At 43.2% G+C, this 20,402-nt stretch overlaps 1 protein-coding gene across 5 annotated transcripts in view; it reads right to left on the bottom strand.

Annotated features, from left to right (window-relative positions):
* HMGA1 (high mobility group AT-hook 1) overlaps window positions 1–20,402 on the bottom strand; it is a 58,578-nt gene that overhangs the window by 9,264 nt on the left and 28,912 nt on the right. For 3 of the 5 annotated variants that reach the window (XM_054979078.1, XM_054979074.1, XM_054979076.1), the window contains exons 2-4: window positions 12,665–12,756; window positions 3,982–4,092; window positions 1,607–1,690 (exon numbers count right to left, since the gene is read on the bottom strand). In XM_054979078.1, the coding sequence (XP_054835053.1) occupies window positions 1,607–1,690; window positions 3,982–4,083 (186 nt within the window). In that variant the 5' untranslated portion in view covers window positions 4,084–4,092; window positions 12,665–12,756. The remainder of the gene's footprint in view (window positions 1–1,606; window positions 1,691–3,981; window positions 4,093–12,664; window positions 12,757–20,402) is intronic. The other 2 variants (XM_054979077.1, XM_054979075.1) reach the window with 1 other exon arrangement.

Here is a 20,402-nt window from a genome sequence, read left to right as displayed (position 1 = left end):
CCTTTATAAGGAGCAGCTGGAAGAAGCCAGATGCAAAACCAGCAGAAGCAACCATCTCCACAACTTACTGGGTGCTTTCTCCCCTTCACGTTTCTTAAGAACAGATGGTCAAAAGCTTGGGCCAAGGTGTCAACTGAAATAGCCCCTACAGCCTAGCTGCCAATTCAAGAGGTGGCAGCATCCGTTGCTCTAAAAGCAGCTGGACACTTAAAGATTCTTGTCTATATAATGGAGGAGGGTGGGGGTGTAGGGCATGCGGAATACGATCTGCAAGAATTAGTCCCGTGTTTTAGGTCTGAAAGACAAAAACAAGAAAGCCGCAACAGCTGCCAAGTCACCAACTGTGGGGTCATTTATTTGCTCACTTGCTGCTTTTCCAGTCCCAACCTACTTTTGACTGCATGGCACCAGGTGGCATCAAGGCATCACTCATCACCAGCTGGGAGAATGATATGGGTGGGCTGCTGTTACACAGGCTGAGAGACTGAGGGGAACAAGGGGCCAGGAATTCAAGAGCCCCAGGATTGTGTGGGGGATTCATACCACTCTAGTCCCCTATGTGATCCCCCCCCTCTTCCTCTTACACAAAAGAGAATGGGACATTCATTTACTCCCCTTGAAGACACGTGCGTCCAGCTGCCAGGACACGAACTCACAAAAAGCAAATGTCACCAGCTGTCCAGCTAATCCAAATACCTTCCACACAAAACAACTTAGGTTTTGATGTCTGTGAAACTCCTCTATTCTGACTTCTCTCTCTTCAAGAGCATGTAAAAATGTAAACAAAATCCATATCCAGTTCTTTTGACATATGACTTTTTTTCAGGATGGACTCAAGACCAAACTAGACACTATGGTAGTAGATACATGGCCAGCAGCCATGTTTGCTTAATAGAGAAAATGGAAACAGAGGGCACTTTAGTCCTCCTGCACCTGCTCATTCTCCCCTCCTCAGGCAATCTCCCCCCCAAAGCTAGTCTCATTTTCAGAGTCCAGATGAAGGAAAAAACAGCTGGTGTCATGGGGGAGGGTGGGCACCCTGCTCATTATTCCCTCCTTCAAATGGAAAACCACAGAGCAGGAAGCCCATGTTACCTATATTCTCAAAACACACGATGCCTCAACCTTGAGAAGGCTGAGCAGGACTGGTGTTTTGTCAGTGTTTGTACGGGAGACCTCCTGAGAACCCTATATAGGCCTTGAGTTATACAGAATAAAAGCAGGATAGAAATTTTGTAATTATGTTGCCCTTTATGTCCTAGTCAGACCCTCTCACTTCAATCCACACAGCAAATTAGAAACTGCCCCTCCCACAAACCAGGCAACCACTTTGGCCCATTGGGAAAAAAATCTACACAAGAATAGTGTAATAATAGCTTTGTGATTTTTTTTTGCCAGTCATCATAAAAAATACCAAGATACTATCCAAATAAAATTATTGCTGGGATGCCTTTGACTCTTGTGGTTGGTTCATTCTTCCATGGGAAAGGGCTTTGAAGGCATCAGTCTAGATGCAGCTTTAGAGTTATTTCCAGTTGGTGAGCACAGAAATGAAGTGCAAGGGACTGGAGATGCCATCCCCCTGCACCCCCCCCCCGATACTTACCCTTCCCTTTGTAGCCGCCTTGTTTTTGCTCCCCTTTGGTCTGCCACGGGGTCTCTTGGGGACTGGTGCCTCACTGGGTGCCTGCTACAGGGAAAGCATGCTAGTTAGCAAAAGGGAAATGCAGAAGAATCATGCCTTTACCTTGCCCTGTCCCAGACTAAACTCATTTCTGTTTCCCACCAGAGATCACAGTGACAGAAGATAGTCCATCAATCTGTAGTAGAGGAATAAAATGTATAGTTATGGCATCCACAAGAACATTATGAGGAGGAATTTATGGTGCTACAGACTTGTTTCCAGCTGCTAGTAGCAAGAACTAAAATACGCACATGCATACACAGCTTAAAGACTTTTCTTCCCAGTCATCAAGCTATCTCCACTAACGAAGAGAGCACAGTATAGAAAGATGCTCTACCCAAGGCACACTTCAAGTATTACAGACAATATGTTTTCTTCCTCTGTGTGGAAACTGACCTCTGAATACATATAAATTGGCTCAGAAACAGTATAACAGAGTAAAACAATCTTATTCTGTAGTGGCCCCAGAAAGGCAACCCACAAAGTACAAGGTAAGAAGAAGGATCCACTGTGAGAACGCACGCTAAAGTAACTGCAAGGGGCATCTTAGCACACAAAACCTTGAACCATGTGGTGAGTGCTTCTCAGATTCTTGACAGAACAGCTACTTTTTTCAAAGTACAGAGATGAAAGGTGAAAATGTGCTTTTCTATACAAAGCATAGCATTGCAGAAATAATCAGTTTATCAGAAAGGAAGCTCACCCCCCTACATTCTAGCACTGGCTAAAGATTGGATTCTTGATTTGTTTAAAAAGCTGGATTATTTATTATTGTCCAGTGCCACACAGTCAGTTTCCACTTCTTTGTCATATTCAATTTATAGCTATAGTTATTAACCAATCAGCAATGTAACACCACACCTCCTCCAAAGCAGGTGCCTCAATTTTCTAGCCCAGGCAGATGGAAAGCAGCGACAGCTACTACCTTAGGTCAGCTGTAAGAGGTGGCTAGATACTGAATTTTCTTCTTCATAGATTTGGTGTAAACTCACTAAAAGAGATCAGCAACTAGATCCTGAGATGATGAAAGATACCTCAAAAGACACTGTCATTTTGATTTTAAGCAGAATATGGGGAAAACTGGAGCCTACATGGGTTCAGAAATAACGCTGAATTTGCTGCAATACTGCCTGACAAAATTTTGTGCTCCTTGGCAGGTAATCCATAGATGAGAGAAAATTATTTCCACATCCCAAGACAACTGTGTCCTGACTGGCTATACACATTAATGAACATGATACATACAGCGAAATGGAAGAAATCCGAATGGAACCAAAATCCAAAATAGGCATTTATCTTTCAACTGAAAACTGCATCTGAAAGCTTCAACTCACATGCTACAGGAGATGAAGTCAGTGGCACCACACAGCCTCCTCCCCTTATTGCACGTACTAAACTCTTGGTAACTACCACCCTTGGGGACAGAGAGGATAATGATGTTACAGGTATCTAGCCATAGTTTGGAATGTAAGAGGAAAAGCAGCTGCGCTCACCACTGGGAAGTTATATGGGTCACTCTGCACCAGCAATACTGAAAAAGTCATCAGCAACACCCATCAGACAGCCTTAGCAAAGGGAAAGTCAAGAGGAACTAAACAAACAACAAAATCAATTATATGCTGCCTTTCTACAAGAGCATCCAGGACACCTTACAATAAAATCAAGACATTTAACAGGGCAACTCCTCCAGCAGTCAGAACTAGAATCACACTATGGGTAAAAACATGACATATTGGGAAGGCTTAAGAAGTTCCAGAGCTAAGGCTACCTCTCTAATACGGAAGAGTCCATTCTCTATGGGACCAGAGTAGGTACCTTTTAGGAACTCTAGAGCAGTCTAACTGCTGAGGCAGCAAGGAGTTCCAGCTGCACTTGACACTATGACTGATACTTTTGTGGGTTAGAGGTCTTCAGGGTACATCAGGGACAATGACTTTCTGATGCTTACGTAGCACCAAAGGGTCCTGAGATTTAGAATCTATATAAATATCGCTTTATATACTTGCAGTCGTGTGTGTGTTTGTGTGTATACGTATGTCACAGTATCATAAATATCAGTGACAGACTGCCCTTCTCCCCAAGAATCTTGCTTTCATTAAAAATGTAAGGTAGCTACAGTACTCTGTTCTTTTCATTATTATTCATCCTTAATTCTGAACTGACAATAACTTCGCTCTGTACCAGGTTACTGCCCATCCCTCTTTCCTCATTGCCATGTAAGTGACATTAGCTATCAACAACCAATGAGATGATTGTGCTCACAAAAGCTTCCCCCACAACATGATTTGTCTACAAACCTGAGGCTGCTTCCTGGGCCGCCCTCGTCCTCTCTTCTCAGAGACATCCTTGTCCTGTTTGGCAGCCAGAGGTTGGCCTGATTTTGCACTGGATTCACTCATCTTCTTCTTCTAAAAACAAAAACAGAAATCAAATTTCATTGTGTTTGTGTCTCTGGTGATCTAGTGGACAAGGTGCATGCTTGAAGACCACTATTCTTCAGACAGGCGTATGAGGGCAGGAAGTGAATTTTGTCTTGACTACCTCAAGACAGTCAGACTCTGTAATAAAGTTGGTGCCTTCTAACAGTTAAGGGGTTTATAGCCCTGAAACATGTACTCATATTCATGTGTGGTGTAGTGGTCAGAGTGCTGAACTAGAATGGGGGAGACAGACTCCAAAGCCAAGTTCAGCCACTAAAAGCTTGCTAGCTGGAATCGCCTCTCCTCCCTCGTCTATCAGGGAACACTGGCTGCCTATTGGGGACACAAGCTATTGCTCTCAGGTCAATACATGTTAGGGAACATGGGACAGAAGCGGCAGCTGACAATCCTTCTTGTGCCTACCCTCTTAAAAGTTTTGTCAGGATTTAAAGTCACTATTATATAACGACCCCTCCAGCAGAAACAGAACAAAGCCCACTACATACAATGAAGACTGTCAACTCAATGAACACAGTAAGGTTTTCAAAAAATGAGGTTATGGAAGTTAAGACAGCAGAATTACTTCATGCACAAGTTCCTGAAGGATTATATTTCTAAGGAAACGTAATTAGAACCTTTTGGTAAGGGCCAGCTTTCAGAAGCAGCATACAATACAGTTTTTCAATATCTGCATTGCCCTAATAATAAGTTGCTTTTTCCTGCAAGAAGGTGACCTCAAGTGAAAGTGAATTCTGCATACTTGCATCCTCTATTACATGATGAACACCATGCCATACTGATGAGTTCCAGTTGCTTCCCAAGATAATGAGAAGGGACTGACTTGTTCACTGTCTCCTCTTCAATGTCTACTACAATCTTTTAATTCAATCAAACTTTGTAGCCAACACAAAGATTTGTTTGGCATTTTACAGAAGAGACCCATCACATTTGGTAGTCCTTGAAAAGGTTCCCAAATTTAAGGTTATATAGTTCTATTTCATTTTGGGCATGCAAAGCAAAATCTTTCACAGTTAATCAATGGCTTCTGATGAAAGCCACTGCATGACAGAACCTTCAAGTAATTTTCAGTTAATAGTATTTCTCCCCAGCCCACATGGCTAGCCAAACATGGAGAACAGCAAGATTTGAGTCCAGTAGCACCTTAAAGACCAACAAGATTTTCAGGATACACTTTCAAGAGTTAAAGCTCCTTTCGTCAGATATAAGTAGGAACAGAAATCCCTGAGCCTTTCTGGAAGGAGTGTTAAGGGAGTCAGGATGCAGAGTCAGCAATTTGCTGAACTTGAGTTCATTCAAAAATTCAGACCAATGGACCTCAGCGGGCTGAGGAGGGTCACAGGATTCTTCTCTCACTACAGAAGTTAATTTCTGCTCTCATCAAGCTGTACTATATGTTTGCATCTTTGCAACACCCCTCCCACATCCTCAGTGGGATATAATGGCTTAGTGATCTCCATTCCTACTTGGATCTGAAGAAGGGAGCTTTGACTCTCAAAAGCTTATACCTGGAAAACCTTGTGGGCTGCGAAGGTGCTACTGGGCCTGAATCCTGCTGTTCTGCTGTAGACCAACATGGCTACCCACCTGAAATAGTCCTGGAAAACTCATCCACAATATTCAGAACATTGGTGTAAGATGTAAAACATTTCATGACCAGCATGCAGAATTTTCGAAGAAGGCCCACATGGGTCTTCATGCAACATCAGAATGATCCCAGTTTTATCCTATGTAGGCTGGGTGAACAGTCTATGGGTTATATCCCACGGACTTTCTGCTAGCAGAAGCTGATCTTCCCTTCCCCCCCCTTTCCCCAGTAGCCTCCAGTGACCCAGGAAGAGCACTGCCACAAGGTGAAAGAATCATTTGTGCGGGGTGGGTGGGCGGAAAGCAAAGCAAAGGGAGAACTGGGCGTATCATCCTTCCTTCCTCCCTCCCTCCCTCCCATTAGTAGAAAGCCTATCAACTACAATCACATGAATTCAAACATCCTGTGAACCACAGCTATACCTTAGAAAAATATCTTAATTTGAGAACCCATGGAGCCTTCATCTACTTGGTCCCCAGAATCAGTCATCTGGGCCAGTTATTTCTGTACTATAGCTAATGTTTTCCTAATGCTGCTTGATAAAAATGTCCAAGGAACATCCATTTCTTTCCCTCTCATCATGCGCAGCTGAGTGATATAATACGGGATACTTAAGAAACTTTGTACAATATGCTAGATGGTACTTTATACCAACTTCTGCACCTGGCACTTTCCCACAATCTACATTACTATATTGAAGGACCTATACCACATACATAGAATCATAGAGTTGGAAGGGGCCATACAGACCATCTAGTCCACCCCCCTGCCCAGTGCAGGATAAGCCTAAAGCATCTCTGACAAATATTCATTCAGCCTCTTCTTGAAAACTGCCAGTGTGGGGGAGCTCACTGACAGTTTTCAAGAAGAGGCTGGATGAATATTTGTCACTAGAAAAGATCTGGGCAGCGCAATCCTTAGGGATGGGGGTGGGGGGGGGAAAGCGCTCAGGGAGAGGCTTACACTGTCATAACTCGCACTTACATGGGTGTAACCCCACCCCCGTCCACTGGGCGAGGTGTGTTGTCGCTGCCAGTGGCCACGCTTGGGGGCTAGACGGAGGCATAATATGGCACAAGTTCCTGTGGTGGTGCTGGAGGGGGCGGGCCACAGGTTTGGGGGCTCTGTTCAGACTCCCTCAGCTGGGGCTCCTCCCAGCAGAGGAGGACATGTGGCCACAGGTCAAGTTGACTGGATATTCATAACTCCCTGTTAATGGAGGGAGCTCAGCTCCTTGACTTTCCCCCCTCACAGGATAAGACTATCCCAATGCAGAGCGCTTTCTCACCAGGGCATCATGCATCATCTGGTTGCAAGCTGCACCTGTGACACTGGAGCTGCCGCCACCGCTCCCAACCATGGACACCCTCCCAGAACGTTGCAGATTGGGCTTGTCCTTGGATCAGGCTGGGTCCCTTGCCACACGTGTGTCTGTTTCCCTTGCAGGCAGATCACAACTCATCAGGGAGACCAAGGAGCATGGCTGTCCCAGCCCCCCCGCCCCGTGATCCTCCACGAGTGCCATTCAGGTCCAGCCCAGGGAGCAGTTCCCCAAGGCAGCCTGCATCTCAACCTCATCTCTGAGAGGGCAGGAGGAATGGATTTTGCAGCTCTGACTGCTGTGCAAACTGTCTTTGCTTCCTTTCCAGCTGAGGGACATTGGCAAGATACATGTCCAGACAACCCCTTCACCTTTTCCAGTTTAATAAGATGTGTTGTAAAAAACAAACTGCCTGTCTCTTTGCTTGCCTGTAGATGACAGTAGCCCCCCCCCCTGCAACCCGTCATACGGATGTCTTTTCACACATCCCAGCGAATGATTCCTGGCTCAGGGCTGGGATGGATGAGCTCTGCTGACAGAAGGAGCAGGTGTCAAGTGGTGCCTTGGGGCCCCGTCCAGTTTCCCTGCCCCCTTCCCCCCACTCAATGTAACTTCAATGCAACTTCAGGCAGTGGGGTGGGAATTGTAGCTTCGCCCATGTACGTCTGGTGGGGTGGGTACCACTGAGGACTCACATTCTCTGATGGATAGAGCTGCTGGTGCCTGATAAGCCAGGCAGATGAACACTGTGTGCGAGGGAAGGGGGGGTTGCTGCCAGGAGGTGGGGGATGTGGAGTGACACCTTGAGATCTCTGGGGCTCCTTCTCCAGGGGGTTGGACCACCTTCCTTTTTGCTGTTTGCGAAGGCAGGGATGGACTTGAGAAATCTTGCACAGGAGGGTGGTGGACAACAGCTGCTGCCCTAGAGCAGTTTTCCTGATCCTGCAGGCCATCAGTCCACTCTTGGGTGGGCATCACCCCCCCAAGATCCAACCCGCATTCTTCGTGCATCTTTGTGATGCAGTGATATGTTCAAATGGTGCCACTGCAAGCCCATGGGCATTTGTCACTCCCATCACCTCCAATGGGCCTTTTGGCTTTTCATGTGGTTTCCAATGGACATTCCTGTCACTCACTGAAGAACCCGCTTCCCTCCCCCTGCCTCTCTGAGACCTGGGGGCCAATCCCAAGTGCTGCAGGCTGTGAGTACGGCCCTTGAGGGGTCCTGCCGCCTTTCTGGGCTCACTTTTCAGGGAGGTGTTGCATCTTCCTTGGGGCAGCGGCGGCGGCAGCGGAGTTTGCAAGCGAGCAGTGTTTCCGCTGCCAGCCTGCCCCTTGTTGGGAACGGGGTTGGATAAGCGGAAGGGCAAGCACCGTTTGCACTCAGTGTACCCCCCCACCCGGGACAGGGCTTCCCTCAGGGCTGGCGCCTCTGTTGGGGTGCAGCAAGCCTGATTGTGGGGGTCTCTCCCTGCAGGGCAGGGGCATGGCAGCTGGGGATGGGAAACGTGGCCCAGGACTGGCTACGCCATCCCCTGCTTCTCATGGGGCTGTCAACTGCTGCTGCCCTGCAATTGGTCGATCCTGGTGGTGTTGCCTGGGCAATGATGGCGCATTCCCTTCTGGGCTGTGCCTTGCCGGGTTCGGCTGGCTGGTCCAGCTCTCCCATGAAAATCCTCAGGAAGCAGACAAGTGGCACTGCATTTACACTGATGCACGGCCGTAGGCACCGGACAGGGCCTTAGGATTGCAGAGTTAGTCTCTCTGGGGACCTGGATCAAGACAATCCAGACCATGGTATTCACCATCACAATGTATGGATATGAAAGTTGGACAATAAAGAAAGCTGACAGGAAGAAAACTGACTCATTTGAAATGTGGTGCTGAGGGAGAGTTTTATGGATACCATGGACAGTCAAAAAGACAAATACGTGGGTCCTAGATCACATCAAGTGTGAATTATCCCTAGAAGCTAAGATGACAAAACTGACACTATCATTCTTTAGTCACAACATGAGAAAACAAGACTCTCTGGAAAAGTAAATAATGCTAAGAAAAGTTGAAGGCAACAGGAAAAGAGGACGACCCAAAGCGAGGTGGCATGACTCAATAAAAGAAACCACATCCCCCGGTTTGCAAAATCTGAGCAAGTCTGTTAATGATGGGATGTTTTGGAGGTCTTTCATTCATAGGACTGCCATAAGACGGAGGTGACTTGATGGCGTGTGCATGCACATGCGTGCACACACACACTACCCAATGGGTGCAGATGTGCCGCCTGTATGGGACCTCTGTTCTTTACTTCAAATAACAACCTGAATACAAATAAAGTTTTCATATATTGTTTGATAACTCCATACATTGGCTGCTCCAAATGGAATCTAAACACCAAGGAACACATGTAAAATTGCATCTGAATCCAAAATAATTAATTTTTGAAAATACAGAATGACCAGTAAGAGAGCTTTAAATTTACTCCACAGTAATTACTAAAACCAGCGGGGGGAGTGGGGAACACCCCATTCTTGTAGGTGGCTATTTGCATTAACCTTACTTAGATTTTTTTGCCTCTTGAATACCAGAACCCTTCTTTCTCTCGGGCACAACAGTGCTGGGCCTTGGGTACCGAGAATCCCCTTTGAGCCGAATTGTGCTCTTGGACAGGGCACAGGGAGGAAGCAGAGGGCTTTCTTGGGAGATTAAAGCTCTAGCCCTAACCACTATAGCAATATCACTTTCATAACTTCTTTATAGCTGTTGTATTGATAGCAGTCAGGAGCAAACAGGAATAAGGTCTCAGGAAAGTGGCGACCTACAGAGTTGTTGCCATGGTGATCCCTGGGGATAGGACAACTCATTGCATGGCAACTCCTACACAATGTGCAAGTCTGGCATGCTAGTTAAGGGGCAGCATCTTGCATCCAATGCTAGAAGACCAACACCACTGACCCTGCAGAAGGTATGGTTACCCACAGGTAAATACAGATGAGCTATGGAGCAAAAGCCCTCAGCATGAGCACACATTTTAATAACAATAACACAACCATAATTATGCTTATATATCACCAGGGCTTTTTTTCAGGGGGAATGTGGGGGAACGGAGTTCTGGAACCTCTTGAAAATGGTCACATGGTGGCCCCGCCCCCTGATCTCCAGACAGAGGGGAGTCGGCGTGGAGGGCAATCTAAACTCCCCTCTGTCTGGAGATTAGGGGGCGGGGCCACCAGCCATGTGACTATTTTCTCTGAGGGCAACCCACTGAGTTCCACCACCTCTTTCCAACTTTCTCTCTCTCTCCCGCAGAAATTTAGAACTCCAGGGCATCCAATGAAGTTGATGGGCAGTAGATTCAGGACAGACAAAAGGAAATACTTTACTTAAGTGATTAACGTGGAATTCACAGCAGTGATGGCCACAGGTGAGATAGCTCTATCAGTAGCTAGTAGCCATGGTGACAACACATTCAGAGGCGGTAAACCTGTGAATACCAGTGCTAGGAGGCAACATCCAAGGGCAAATTGTCATGCCCTTCTATTTAATTGCACCAAATGCAGATAAAATGTCCCAGCCTTTTAAAAATCTGATCCAGTGGTGCACAAGCTGAAGCTGGGCTTTGTAGTCAATAATAGTTTTCTACCATGCAACTGTGAAGTCCAATCCCAAAACAATCATGCTAGTAAGATACTTACAGTCTGATTGGATTTATTTTTATTATGTTATTTATAGTCTGCCTTCTTCACTGAGACACAAGGCAGATTATACAATGTAATTCAACATAATCAAAAGCTGGGACATTCAATAAACAGGGCAATAGGGTATTGATTGCAGAAATTTGGAAAAACAAACAGAAATCTGACAGAGTTGAAACAATACATAAGCAATTTGACATAACAACCCAACAAACAGTGCACAGTAGAAAAATCTACAGTTCCTATACCTTTATCAAAGCATCTCTTTGAATCATTTCTTTACAGCCCTATTACCTGTGTAGTCAAAACCTTGAACTGAGATTGGTAACTGATGGGTAGCCAATGGAGTGGCAGAAGAATGGAAGTAATATGCACACTTTGCTTAGATGCTGATAATAATCTATCTGCAGCATTCTGCACCAACTGAAGTCTCTAAATTGACCTTAAGGAAAGACCTACATAGAGTACATTGTAGTAGTCAAGTTTTGATGTTTTCATGGCGTGAATCCAGGTGGCCATATGAGCTGTGGTAAAGAAGGGGGCCATATTCCAGGCTACACTGAGTTTGTAGAAGACATTTTTTGCATTTACTTGATTCTCTATCAGCAGAACTGGGTCCAGTACAACCCCCAGGCTCTTAGCCAAGTATGCAAGGGTCCGCTGAATACCACTGAAAGCGGGCAACACAATGTTCTCCAATATCTCTGCCTTTCCAGCTAGCATTACTTCCATCTTAGCTGGGTTCAGTTTAAATTTGTTTGCTTTCAACCAACTGTTAACAGCAGTCAGGCAGCTATTTAAAACCTCTACTGCATCACCAGAGGATTTGGATAGAGAGAGATATAGCAGGATGTCATCCACATATTGATGACATCCAATTCCACAGCTACAAATTATTTCTTCTATAGGGTATACCTAAAGGTTGAATAACAACATGGGAGATGTGCCCTACAGAACTCCACAGGATAACTGGTCTCCAATAGCGATTTTTTGAGTCTGTTCCATGAGAACTATTTTATGCCAACTAAGTTAGTAGATCAGAAGGGAAATATTTCATTCTATTGGGAAGGCACATTTAAATGAATCAAATAAAAACTCCTTTTTATTTTTTGACAATTTCTATGCTACCTCTCCGTAAAGTCTGCTAAAGTAACTCAAAGAACAAGGCACTTTTAAAAAATCAGCTCAACTAGTTGCTATCACAACATCAGGTGTTAGCGAGTTCTATAAGTCTCCTTGTACAATCGGTTTCTTTCCTTTGTCCTTAGACAACTGTCTCCTTTAGCCTAATAAAACTTGATAGTCCCCATGAAGCTAGACCACATACACAGATAATACTAGAGAGGTCAGAATAAAACCTGAACTATAAATGGGCTACTGCACTTAAGGGGAAGTCAGAAGTACAACTGTCACCAGTACAACTCCAGAAAAGACAGACCTCCCCTTCCCCAGTTTCCATCAAGCCTCCTCCGTTTGTCACGGTGAATGACCCCTCCCATTTGCTTCAAGGTCTTCCCAGTGATACATGTTCTACAGGAACAGAAATGAGTGAAGGGCAGAAAAGGGAGTCTCAGCAGAAAGAATGAATGTGGAAAGCTCTTGGTTAGAGCCCTTGTGTGTGTACATGGTAGGTGACAAGAGGATACAGAAGTTCAAGGCTCTTATTGGGACTACTCTGTGGGAAGAGGGGAACCGAGGAAGAAGTCAGGTGATGGTGGTGGCTTGCTGAGAGGTCAGTAAGTACAGAAGGGATGCTGGGGAGAAAATGACCACTAGGCTGAAGGGGCTGCAGCAGTGCCAAATGAAACCAGGCAGTCACTGCCAACCTCGTCCTTTAACTCAAAGCAACACACACCCGGAGGTGAAGAACTAAATCCACAATTACTATACAAATAAACAACAATTTATATACTTTAAAAGTATATTTAAAGTATATTTATATACTTTCGTTGGCTCGTGATGTGTTGATTGTAGTCCCTTGTGATCTCCTTTCGGCTCCTTGCTGACCTCGGGGGTTCTGACGAAAGGGCAACGATCTATATGTAATACACAAAAAGGAATCAATCTGGCAGTTATTACAACACCACAAACACTTACATGCTTCAGTTTGAAAGGAAAATCTCCCGGTAAATATTGTAAGACTTTCCACCAGTTGGATGTTCTTATGGATTGATGTTACATGCTTTTTGATACCTTTGTATACTATTTATGGGGATGTATTTATTGAAGTACTTTTTATAAGAATTATTGAATGTACCTTGTGGACCGAGTTTGACAACATATAGTGGATATTAGTAATGTATTTTCATATTTGATTATTACTATACATCTGTTGAGCACTTTTTGCACGGTTGCACTTTAAAAGTATAAAAATAGTTATTTGTATAGTAACTGTGGATTTAGTTCTTCACCTCCGGGTGTGTGTTGCTTAGGGTTAGAGGTTTCTTTTCACCCGGGGGAGCCCTTTTGGTTTGCTAGCCTCCTTTTCCTAGCCTGCCCTCCCTGATGCAATCCTTCTACTGGTTCAGGGCTTTGCTGGTCTGCCTTACCTCCAGAGCCACACCATCATTGCTTCAGTCTCTGTTACCAAGGGGTCAAGAATGGAACAACTAGACAGCTGTATAGGAGAAGAGGAAAGATCGGAGTACTGCACTCCAACACAGAGCTGGATGGCACATGTGGGAAGGGCAATGGTGGTAGCTGTGGAGCAGCCAACAGGAACTTGAGGCTGGGAGTAGGTCTAGAAAATTGTTTCCTCCCACTCATGTATATTTCAGTACACACCTCCATTCCTTTTTTATCCCTCACTCCACACTGAACCTAGAACGTCTCCCTCCTCTTTGTGGGACTATTCCTGGTGCTCTCTTGCTTACTGTGCTCTAGCAGTTCTTCTCCCCCTTTTAACACTACCTGCTCTCCTGTCACATTACGGGGACCTCCACTGATGAAGCCTGTTGCTCCGCTGAAATGGAAGGAAGAGGAGTGGGAAATGATACTCTTATGCTAGGTCCCAGAAGCAGGCTCTACTATCCTCTCAGGCACTGCTTTCAACTCACCAGAGTAAATGGCACAATGACCACTATCTTAAGTGGCAGGGCTTATCAAAGATGCAATTTCTTACAAATCAAGAGGCATTTGTTTTTAACCTACAGCAAAGTTCTGAATGACCCATCAGAAAGACTTTTACAGGGTTCTTAAATGGAATTTTAGGGTTTAAGTTCAGTAGCCTGCAGGACTAGAGTATCTCTAGGAATGATGTATTTAAAATACATACCTCTCCCAGCCAAATGCAAAGACTTTGAACACAGAGACTGCCTAGTCTTTTAGAAATATGGAAATTGACTCATTTTCAGTTGTGGAAGTGACTCATGTATTTTTAAAAAACACCCTCAAGAGTTTTTAAAAGAAACCACAGACTTCTATAAACACTCTTTAACTATTACTCACAACTTTTAATGCTTTTTAAATATTTTCTTTTGGATGTTGTAATAAAAACATGGTTTCAGTGGTATGGATATTAATGCAGATAAGCAAGTATGTTCACATACAATTAAAAAAAAAACACCAGACAACTATTCTGGAAGCCACAGTATATTTTACAGGGCTACATACATCTCCTGAAAACCCAGGAGATAGATTAGGGTTGCCAACCTCCAACTGGAGAAGATCTCCCAGAACTGCTACTGATCTTCTGACCACAGAGACCAGTTCCCCTAGAGAAAATGACTGCGGTTATGTGTGGGCTGTACGGCGTTATACTATTCTCGATTTCCAACTCTGCCCAACCTGCACCCCCCAGTCTCCACCCCAAATCTCTAGGAATTTCCCAACCCAGGTTGGCAGCAGGGTGGACCTGGGAAAATGCAGAATGCTGCTCATTTCAGAAAACTTATTTCCTACACTATAAAATATTATTTTGCAGATTAGGGGTGGATTAAAGACAGACTCTTTCTACTACAACACTGAAGCCCTGCTCATGTCCCAAATATGCAAAGTCTCCCTTTCTACATATAGATCTCCTCTTATAGTTCAGGAGAAAAGATTGTAACAAGCCAAAAGATGAAGCGATAGCATATTCACCCTATACACATACTCCGATTTGTTAAAGGAAAACGAACAAGAGATTTGTAGTCCCTTAAAAATGAACAAATTTTATTCTAGCATAAGTTTTTGTGGACTGGAGCCCACTTCTTCAGATTTGTGTAGTAGATCCTCATCAGGCAAAACTTTTATACGGGACATATAAGAACTGGTAAGCAGGATCAAAGGGCTATAAAATGAAGGAAGTACAAAAATGAAATGTAATTCTGTACAATTCAAATCTAATAAAGAAAAGACCATGCACTACTTCTGCTAAGCAGGCTAACACTTAGAGTGAGTAAAAATCTCAAGTCCTTCTTCAACAGTGGACAGAAATTAGAAGAGGGTTGCCAGTCAGGAGGACTTATTGGCAACTTAATGAAGTTGCCAGTGAAGCGCTCACATTTCTGGGCACCAGGGGAGTGATGTTAGTGCACTGGACCACATGTCAGATCCCCGGGAGTTTCCTGCCTGTCCCCCCCCTCCCATGCTAGCCAGCTGAGCAGTGAGAGGAAGCACCTGCGGGCAATGGGAAACGCTTCACCCCTACTGGGGACATAACAGCCCTGTGGGAGAAGGACAGATGCGCGGGGGGTGGGGTGGGGGGGCGTCGTCGTTGTTTTTCTTCCAAAGCCCAATTGCTTTCATTTACTAAATGTACATTCTGGTTAGGAAAATTAGTCCTGCCTATAATCACTCAATCCCCTTCTTAGATTACGTGCTTTTTTGCAACCCACTTAAGTATCAACAGTATCAAAACTAAGAATCCTGTGGCTTGTATAGAACAGTAGGAAGATAAACTTTTTAGGCACCTAAATTCAAGAGACAAAACAAAGTTAATATGGATTGGAATGTATCACATTAAGCATTTTATTATTCACCCTATATTTTGATTCTTAAAAGTTTATATCCTGAAAATCTTGTTGGTGTCTCAGGTGCCACTGAACTCAAAACCTATATTATAACAATTTAAATGTTCTTCAGCTGCTTTTGAATGTTTTTTATCCCGTCTAGTTCATACAAAAGGGGAGGTTTCAAGTATTTATGAGTATTTTAGCTAAAACATACGAAGACATTAGTGTATTATATAATGCTTGCGAAAGGGACCCAATACCAGAAGTAAAAGTTGAAACTTGGGAGGTTACTTGGAAGACGCCCCCCCCCCCTTAAATCAATTTCAGCTAGTCTGGGAGAAAATTCCTTTAAGCTATTTCACACATTTTTGTTCACTGCAGCAAAATTTAAATATATCTATAGAACATCTTCACAATGTTGGACATGCCACAATATAGGTGCTTGTTACCAATGTTATTTAACATCTATGTTAGGCCAGCAACTTACATCATTCAAAACTGGGGTAGACTGTCATCAAAATTCTGACAACACAAGCTATCTGTAACCTTAAGTAAGCTACTAGAAGCATTAGTCTTTATGTTAGGACATACAAACTACAATTGGTGCAGAATTCAGCAGCTAGGCTGCTCACAGGGGTTCAGCGTTTTGCACCCTGCATTTAAGATAATTACACTGGCTGTCAATTTGCTTCCATGTTCAATTCAAAGTGCTCGTGTTAACATTTAAAGCCCTTCATGACCTGAGGCCCCATTTCTGTGAGACTGCCTCCACTCCTATGTGCCTACAAGGCAACTCTGATAATTTTTATTTCATTCATTTATTCACAGTCCACCTATAGATTGCAGAGACTTGAAAACAAGCAAAAATCTGATACAGAGCTGAAACAATGTTCAAATAAAAGATAGCAATTTGACATGTCATAATAAAGAACAGCAGTGGGCACTGCACAGTAGTGTAGTCTTCCCTTTACTGAAGCGCCCCTTTGAATCATTTCCTTATAGCACAGCCCTATTACTTGTGTAAGAAAGCCCTCTGAATAATTTGGTTTTACAGTTTGCAAACCAGGTTTAGTACCGGCCCCCTTCCCACAGGTCAGTTAGAAGAACTGCTGCTGTTCAGGTTTGCAGGTTGTCCATGGCTGTACCCATGCTGAGAAGCAGACTTTTAGAGGATGCCAGGAAGGCCTCTGTCTTGCAAAGCATTTCTGTTGTACCTTTGGTAGTCTATGAGAGAATGCTGTGGCCTGCCTGCTTGCCTACTTACTTTCTCTCTTTCTCTGCTGATATAATAATTATATGTGTTTTTAAATTATGTAAATCACTTTGAGTTCCACTGATCAGAAGAAAAGCAGGAAACATAAAAGTAGTATTTGCTATAAAAATGCAAACATAAGTATTAGTCCAATAAAAGTAGTTCCCATATCAAGCTTTGTTTGAACGTTTAAACCACATTTAGTTAATTCCCCCCTCCTAATCAAATATTGCAGCTCAAGTATTTATTATTTTGGGGACATAAAATTAACATGTGGTACTTCTTCAATTTGATTATAAATATGTCAAAACACACATGAGAAAGCAGATCATATTCTTTTTAGGACATCATATAGTTTTCCAGAAAGTTTTCCAATTCTAATTTTTCTAGAAAACCTACATCAATGTGTGTAAGGGGTATGTGTGAGAGAGATAGTGTAAGACCTCTCAATTAATTCCAGCCCCACACGTTCATCTAAATTCTCCCTTGGGCAGGAGGATGGTGACTCTTAGATCAGCAGCAGAAGACTGAAATGTTCTTCCACTGGTGCCTGGATATTACGATTTTAATTTGCAAAATACTAACTTCCTCAGGAAATTACAATCTAGGGACAGTCTCCCACTATGGATACCGCAGCTCTGTATGGGATGTTGGAATATAAAGAAAGACTACAAGCTATCAAAAAAATACTATCACTCATAGTTCCACAGCAGATCTTGTTACCAACCTTTGTACCTCTTCCCTTACTAGAGAGGTGAAGGTCCTGGGGGGAGGGGGGAAAGTTCTCCCATCCCCCCACATGAGGACTTTTTTTGAATTATTCCAACAGAAAAAACGGAGAAGCACTGAAATAAAACTCTTATGAAATACTTTTAAAGTGAGTAAAATGTTCCTTATGGCAAGGTTTTTCCACACTGAACATGTATAGCATGAAAAAACTCTCAGGAATTTCTCAATTGGAAAAACTGGGAAATTTTGGGGAGTGCTTTAAAAAAAAACACTGCAGTCATATATAGCATTTATCAAGTATTTTTAAATATTAAATAATTTTGGCAACAATTAATATTCTATAATGTGTTTAATGATAATACATTAAAGAGCTCAGTATTTATGTCCAAATAATGCACACTTTGTTTACTACAGAATTTGTTTTCTACTTTCAATTTTTATTTTTCCTACCTCTCAGATGCATATATTACATTTGCAACAGTTTGCAACTCTTTCTCGAAGTGGATACTTATTCTTTTAAATTCCATAAATATGCAAATAGTATACTTTTTATGCTAAGTTGTATATGATGCATTTTATGTTGCTCAGTCAGTAAAAGTAGTTTAGGTGTAATAGAAAGTAAGTATAGCACATATTTTAATTTCCCCCCCAAAAGGGGGGGACCAATCCCCCCTCACCCCATGGCTTCAGAATGTCCAAAAATTGTACACCTCCAGTCTTCATCCATAACTTCTTCAGATTTGTAAACAACTTGTAGCTTTTAAAAAATTTACTTCATTTATAGCCTGCCTTTCTCACTTCAACTCAAAGATGGATTACAAAAATTAAAAAATAAACCAATCAGAAAGGATACTCACTTGGCCTCAGAGCATGCAAACATCTTCATGGCTGACTTACAACAATGCTCCTTCAGCTTCTACCCATCAACACATCTCCTGAGAGTTACTGATGACATTTTCATTATCTGGGAAGAAGGCTGAGAGATTCTACTTGAGACCAAGGGAGTGCACAGGCTCAAGGAAGTCACAACCACACACAGTTTATACAGTGTAATTCCAATAATTAAATCTCATAAAGTCCCAAACTTACAGAACCATAGCGCCCAAATTACAGACCAATAGAATACAGAACCAACATCCAGTGTGAAATCCGGTTCGATATGACTTTCATTGATGCGGGATAAGTTCAATGTTTACCGCTAATGTGGGTTGTAATTACAAACAAACTGTCCATGGATTATCGATGGTAGCAGCAATGCCACAATTAGCCAATTGTGGCTATTAAATTCACTGAAAGCAGTGTCCACGACAAGGGCAATATCCACGGCGACGAGCTTAACCGGTCTCCTTCACTTTCACTCGTTTCAACCCACTTCCTTCTTCAGGCCGTTATATTATCAATATCTGTTTCCGCAATTTTAGCCTCCAATATGGAAAGAACAATGACGCAATGGGACCTCAGTTGTATTTGCTGAACAATCACATACAACTACTTGGTGGACACAAGTCAAGTGCTGGTGCATTTGCTTGAAATCCTTGGGCAGGGACTCACACCAAAACAATTTACAAGTGGCATGCCTGGAACAACAGTACCAAACCAGTGGAATGAAGAAATAGATCAACAAAGCCAAATTTATACCAGAAATAGCCTATTACAAGACAGGTCCGAATGAGGTAACAGAATCCAATTGGTTGAAACCTACAGCTCTCTACAAAAACTAGTGAAGTGCATCATTAGTGACAGACAGCCCAGCCTGAATGTGTGTGTTTATCCCGCCCTTCTTCCAAGGCAGAATACAGCATTCTTCTTTCTCCATCTTATCCTCTCAACAACCCTGTGAGGTAAGAGCTGGCAGTGTGTGACTCGCCCAAGATCACTCAGCAAGCTTCAGAACAGAGTGGGGAGCTGAACTTGGAATTATCCAGATCCTAATCCAACACTAACCAAGCGGATTGAAATATGCTGTTTCTCTCACATATGCCTTGGAGAATAGGCTTTTCCTTGCTTGCAGACAGCTCCCTGGCCAAAAAAACCTTATTACAAACAAGAATGGGAACCACCTAACAGACACAAACCCAAGAACCCTACAACAAACCAAGAAGCAAGTTTGTTTCCCATATACACTCAGGCAACATTATCACAGGACCCAACAAAATCAGCCGTACTCTCTTGAATTTGTCCAGTTTCCCATCTTTCAATTTGATGTATGCCATTAGGCATCAACAAGGCCCTTCTGCTCTCTACATGATACATGATATACTTCTCTATAAAGAATAAAGGGACACCAAGAACTGCAGTTCTTGGACAAGAGGCTACTGTTAGGACAAAATATGAGGAAACAGGATGGTTTCCAATTGGCAAGGGTGTCAGACAAGGAAGCATATTATCTCTCTACCTGTTCAACCTCTATGCAGAGTATAAGGAAAGCTGGATTAGATCTAGAAGAAGGTGGGATGAAAATTGGTGGAAGGGACATTAACAATTTGAGAAATGCAGAAAATAGTGAACACTTGAAACAACTACTGATGAAGGTTAAAGGAGAAACGCCAAATCAGTATCACCGCTGAACATCAAGAAGACAAAAGTAATGAATACTGAGGAATTACACTGTTTTAAAGTTGACAATGAGGAAATTGTTCAAGATTTTCCATTCCTTGGCTCAACCATCAACCAAAAGTGAGACTGCAATGAGGAAATCAGAAGATTGAGACTTGGAAAAACAGCTGTGAAGAAGCTAGATAAGTTCCTTAAAGATAAAGATGTCTCT

The sequence above is a fragment of the Eublepharis macularius genome, chromosome 5, assembly GCF_028583425.1.
Source record: "Eublepharis macularius isolate TG4126 chromosome 5, MPM_Emac_v1.0, whole genome shotgun sequence".
In the NCBI taxonomy this organism is placed as follows: Eukaryota; Metazoa; Chordata; class Lepidosauria; order Squamata; family Eublepharidae; genus Eublepharis; species Eublepharis macularius.
The sequence above is the reverse complement of the archived record's forward strand: the minus strand, read 5'-3'. Positions and strand labels throughout refer to the sequence as shown.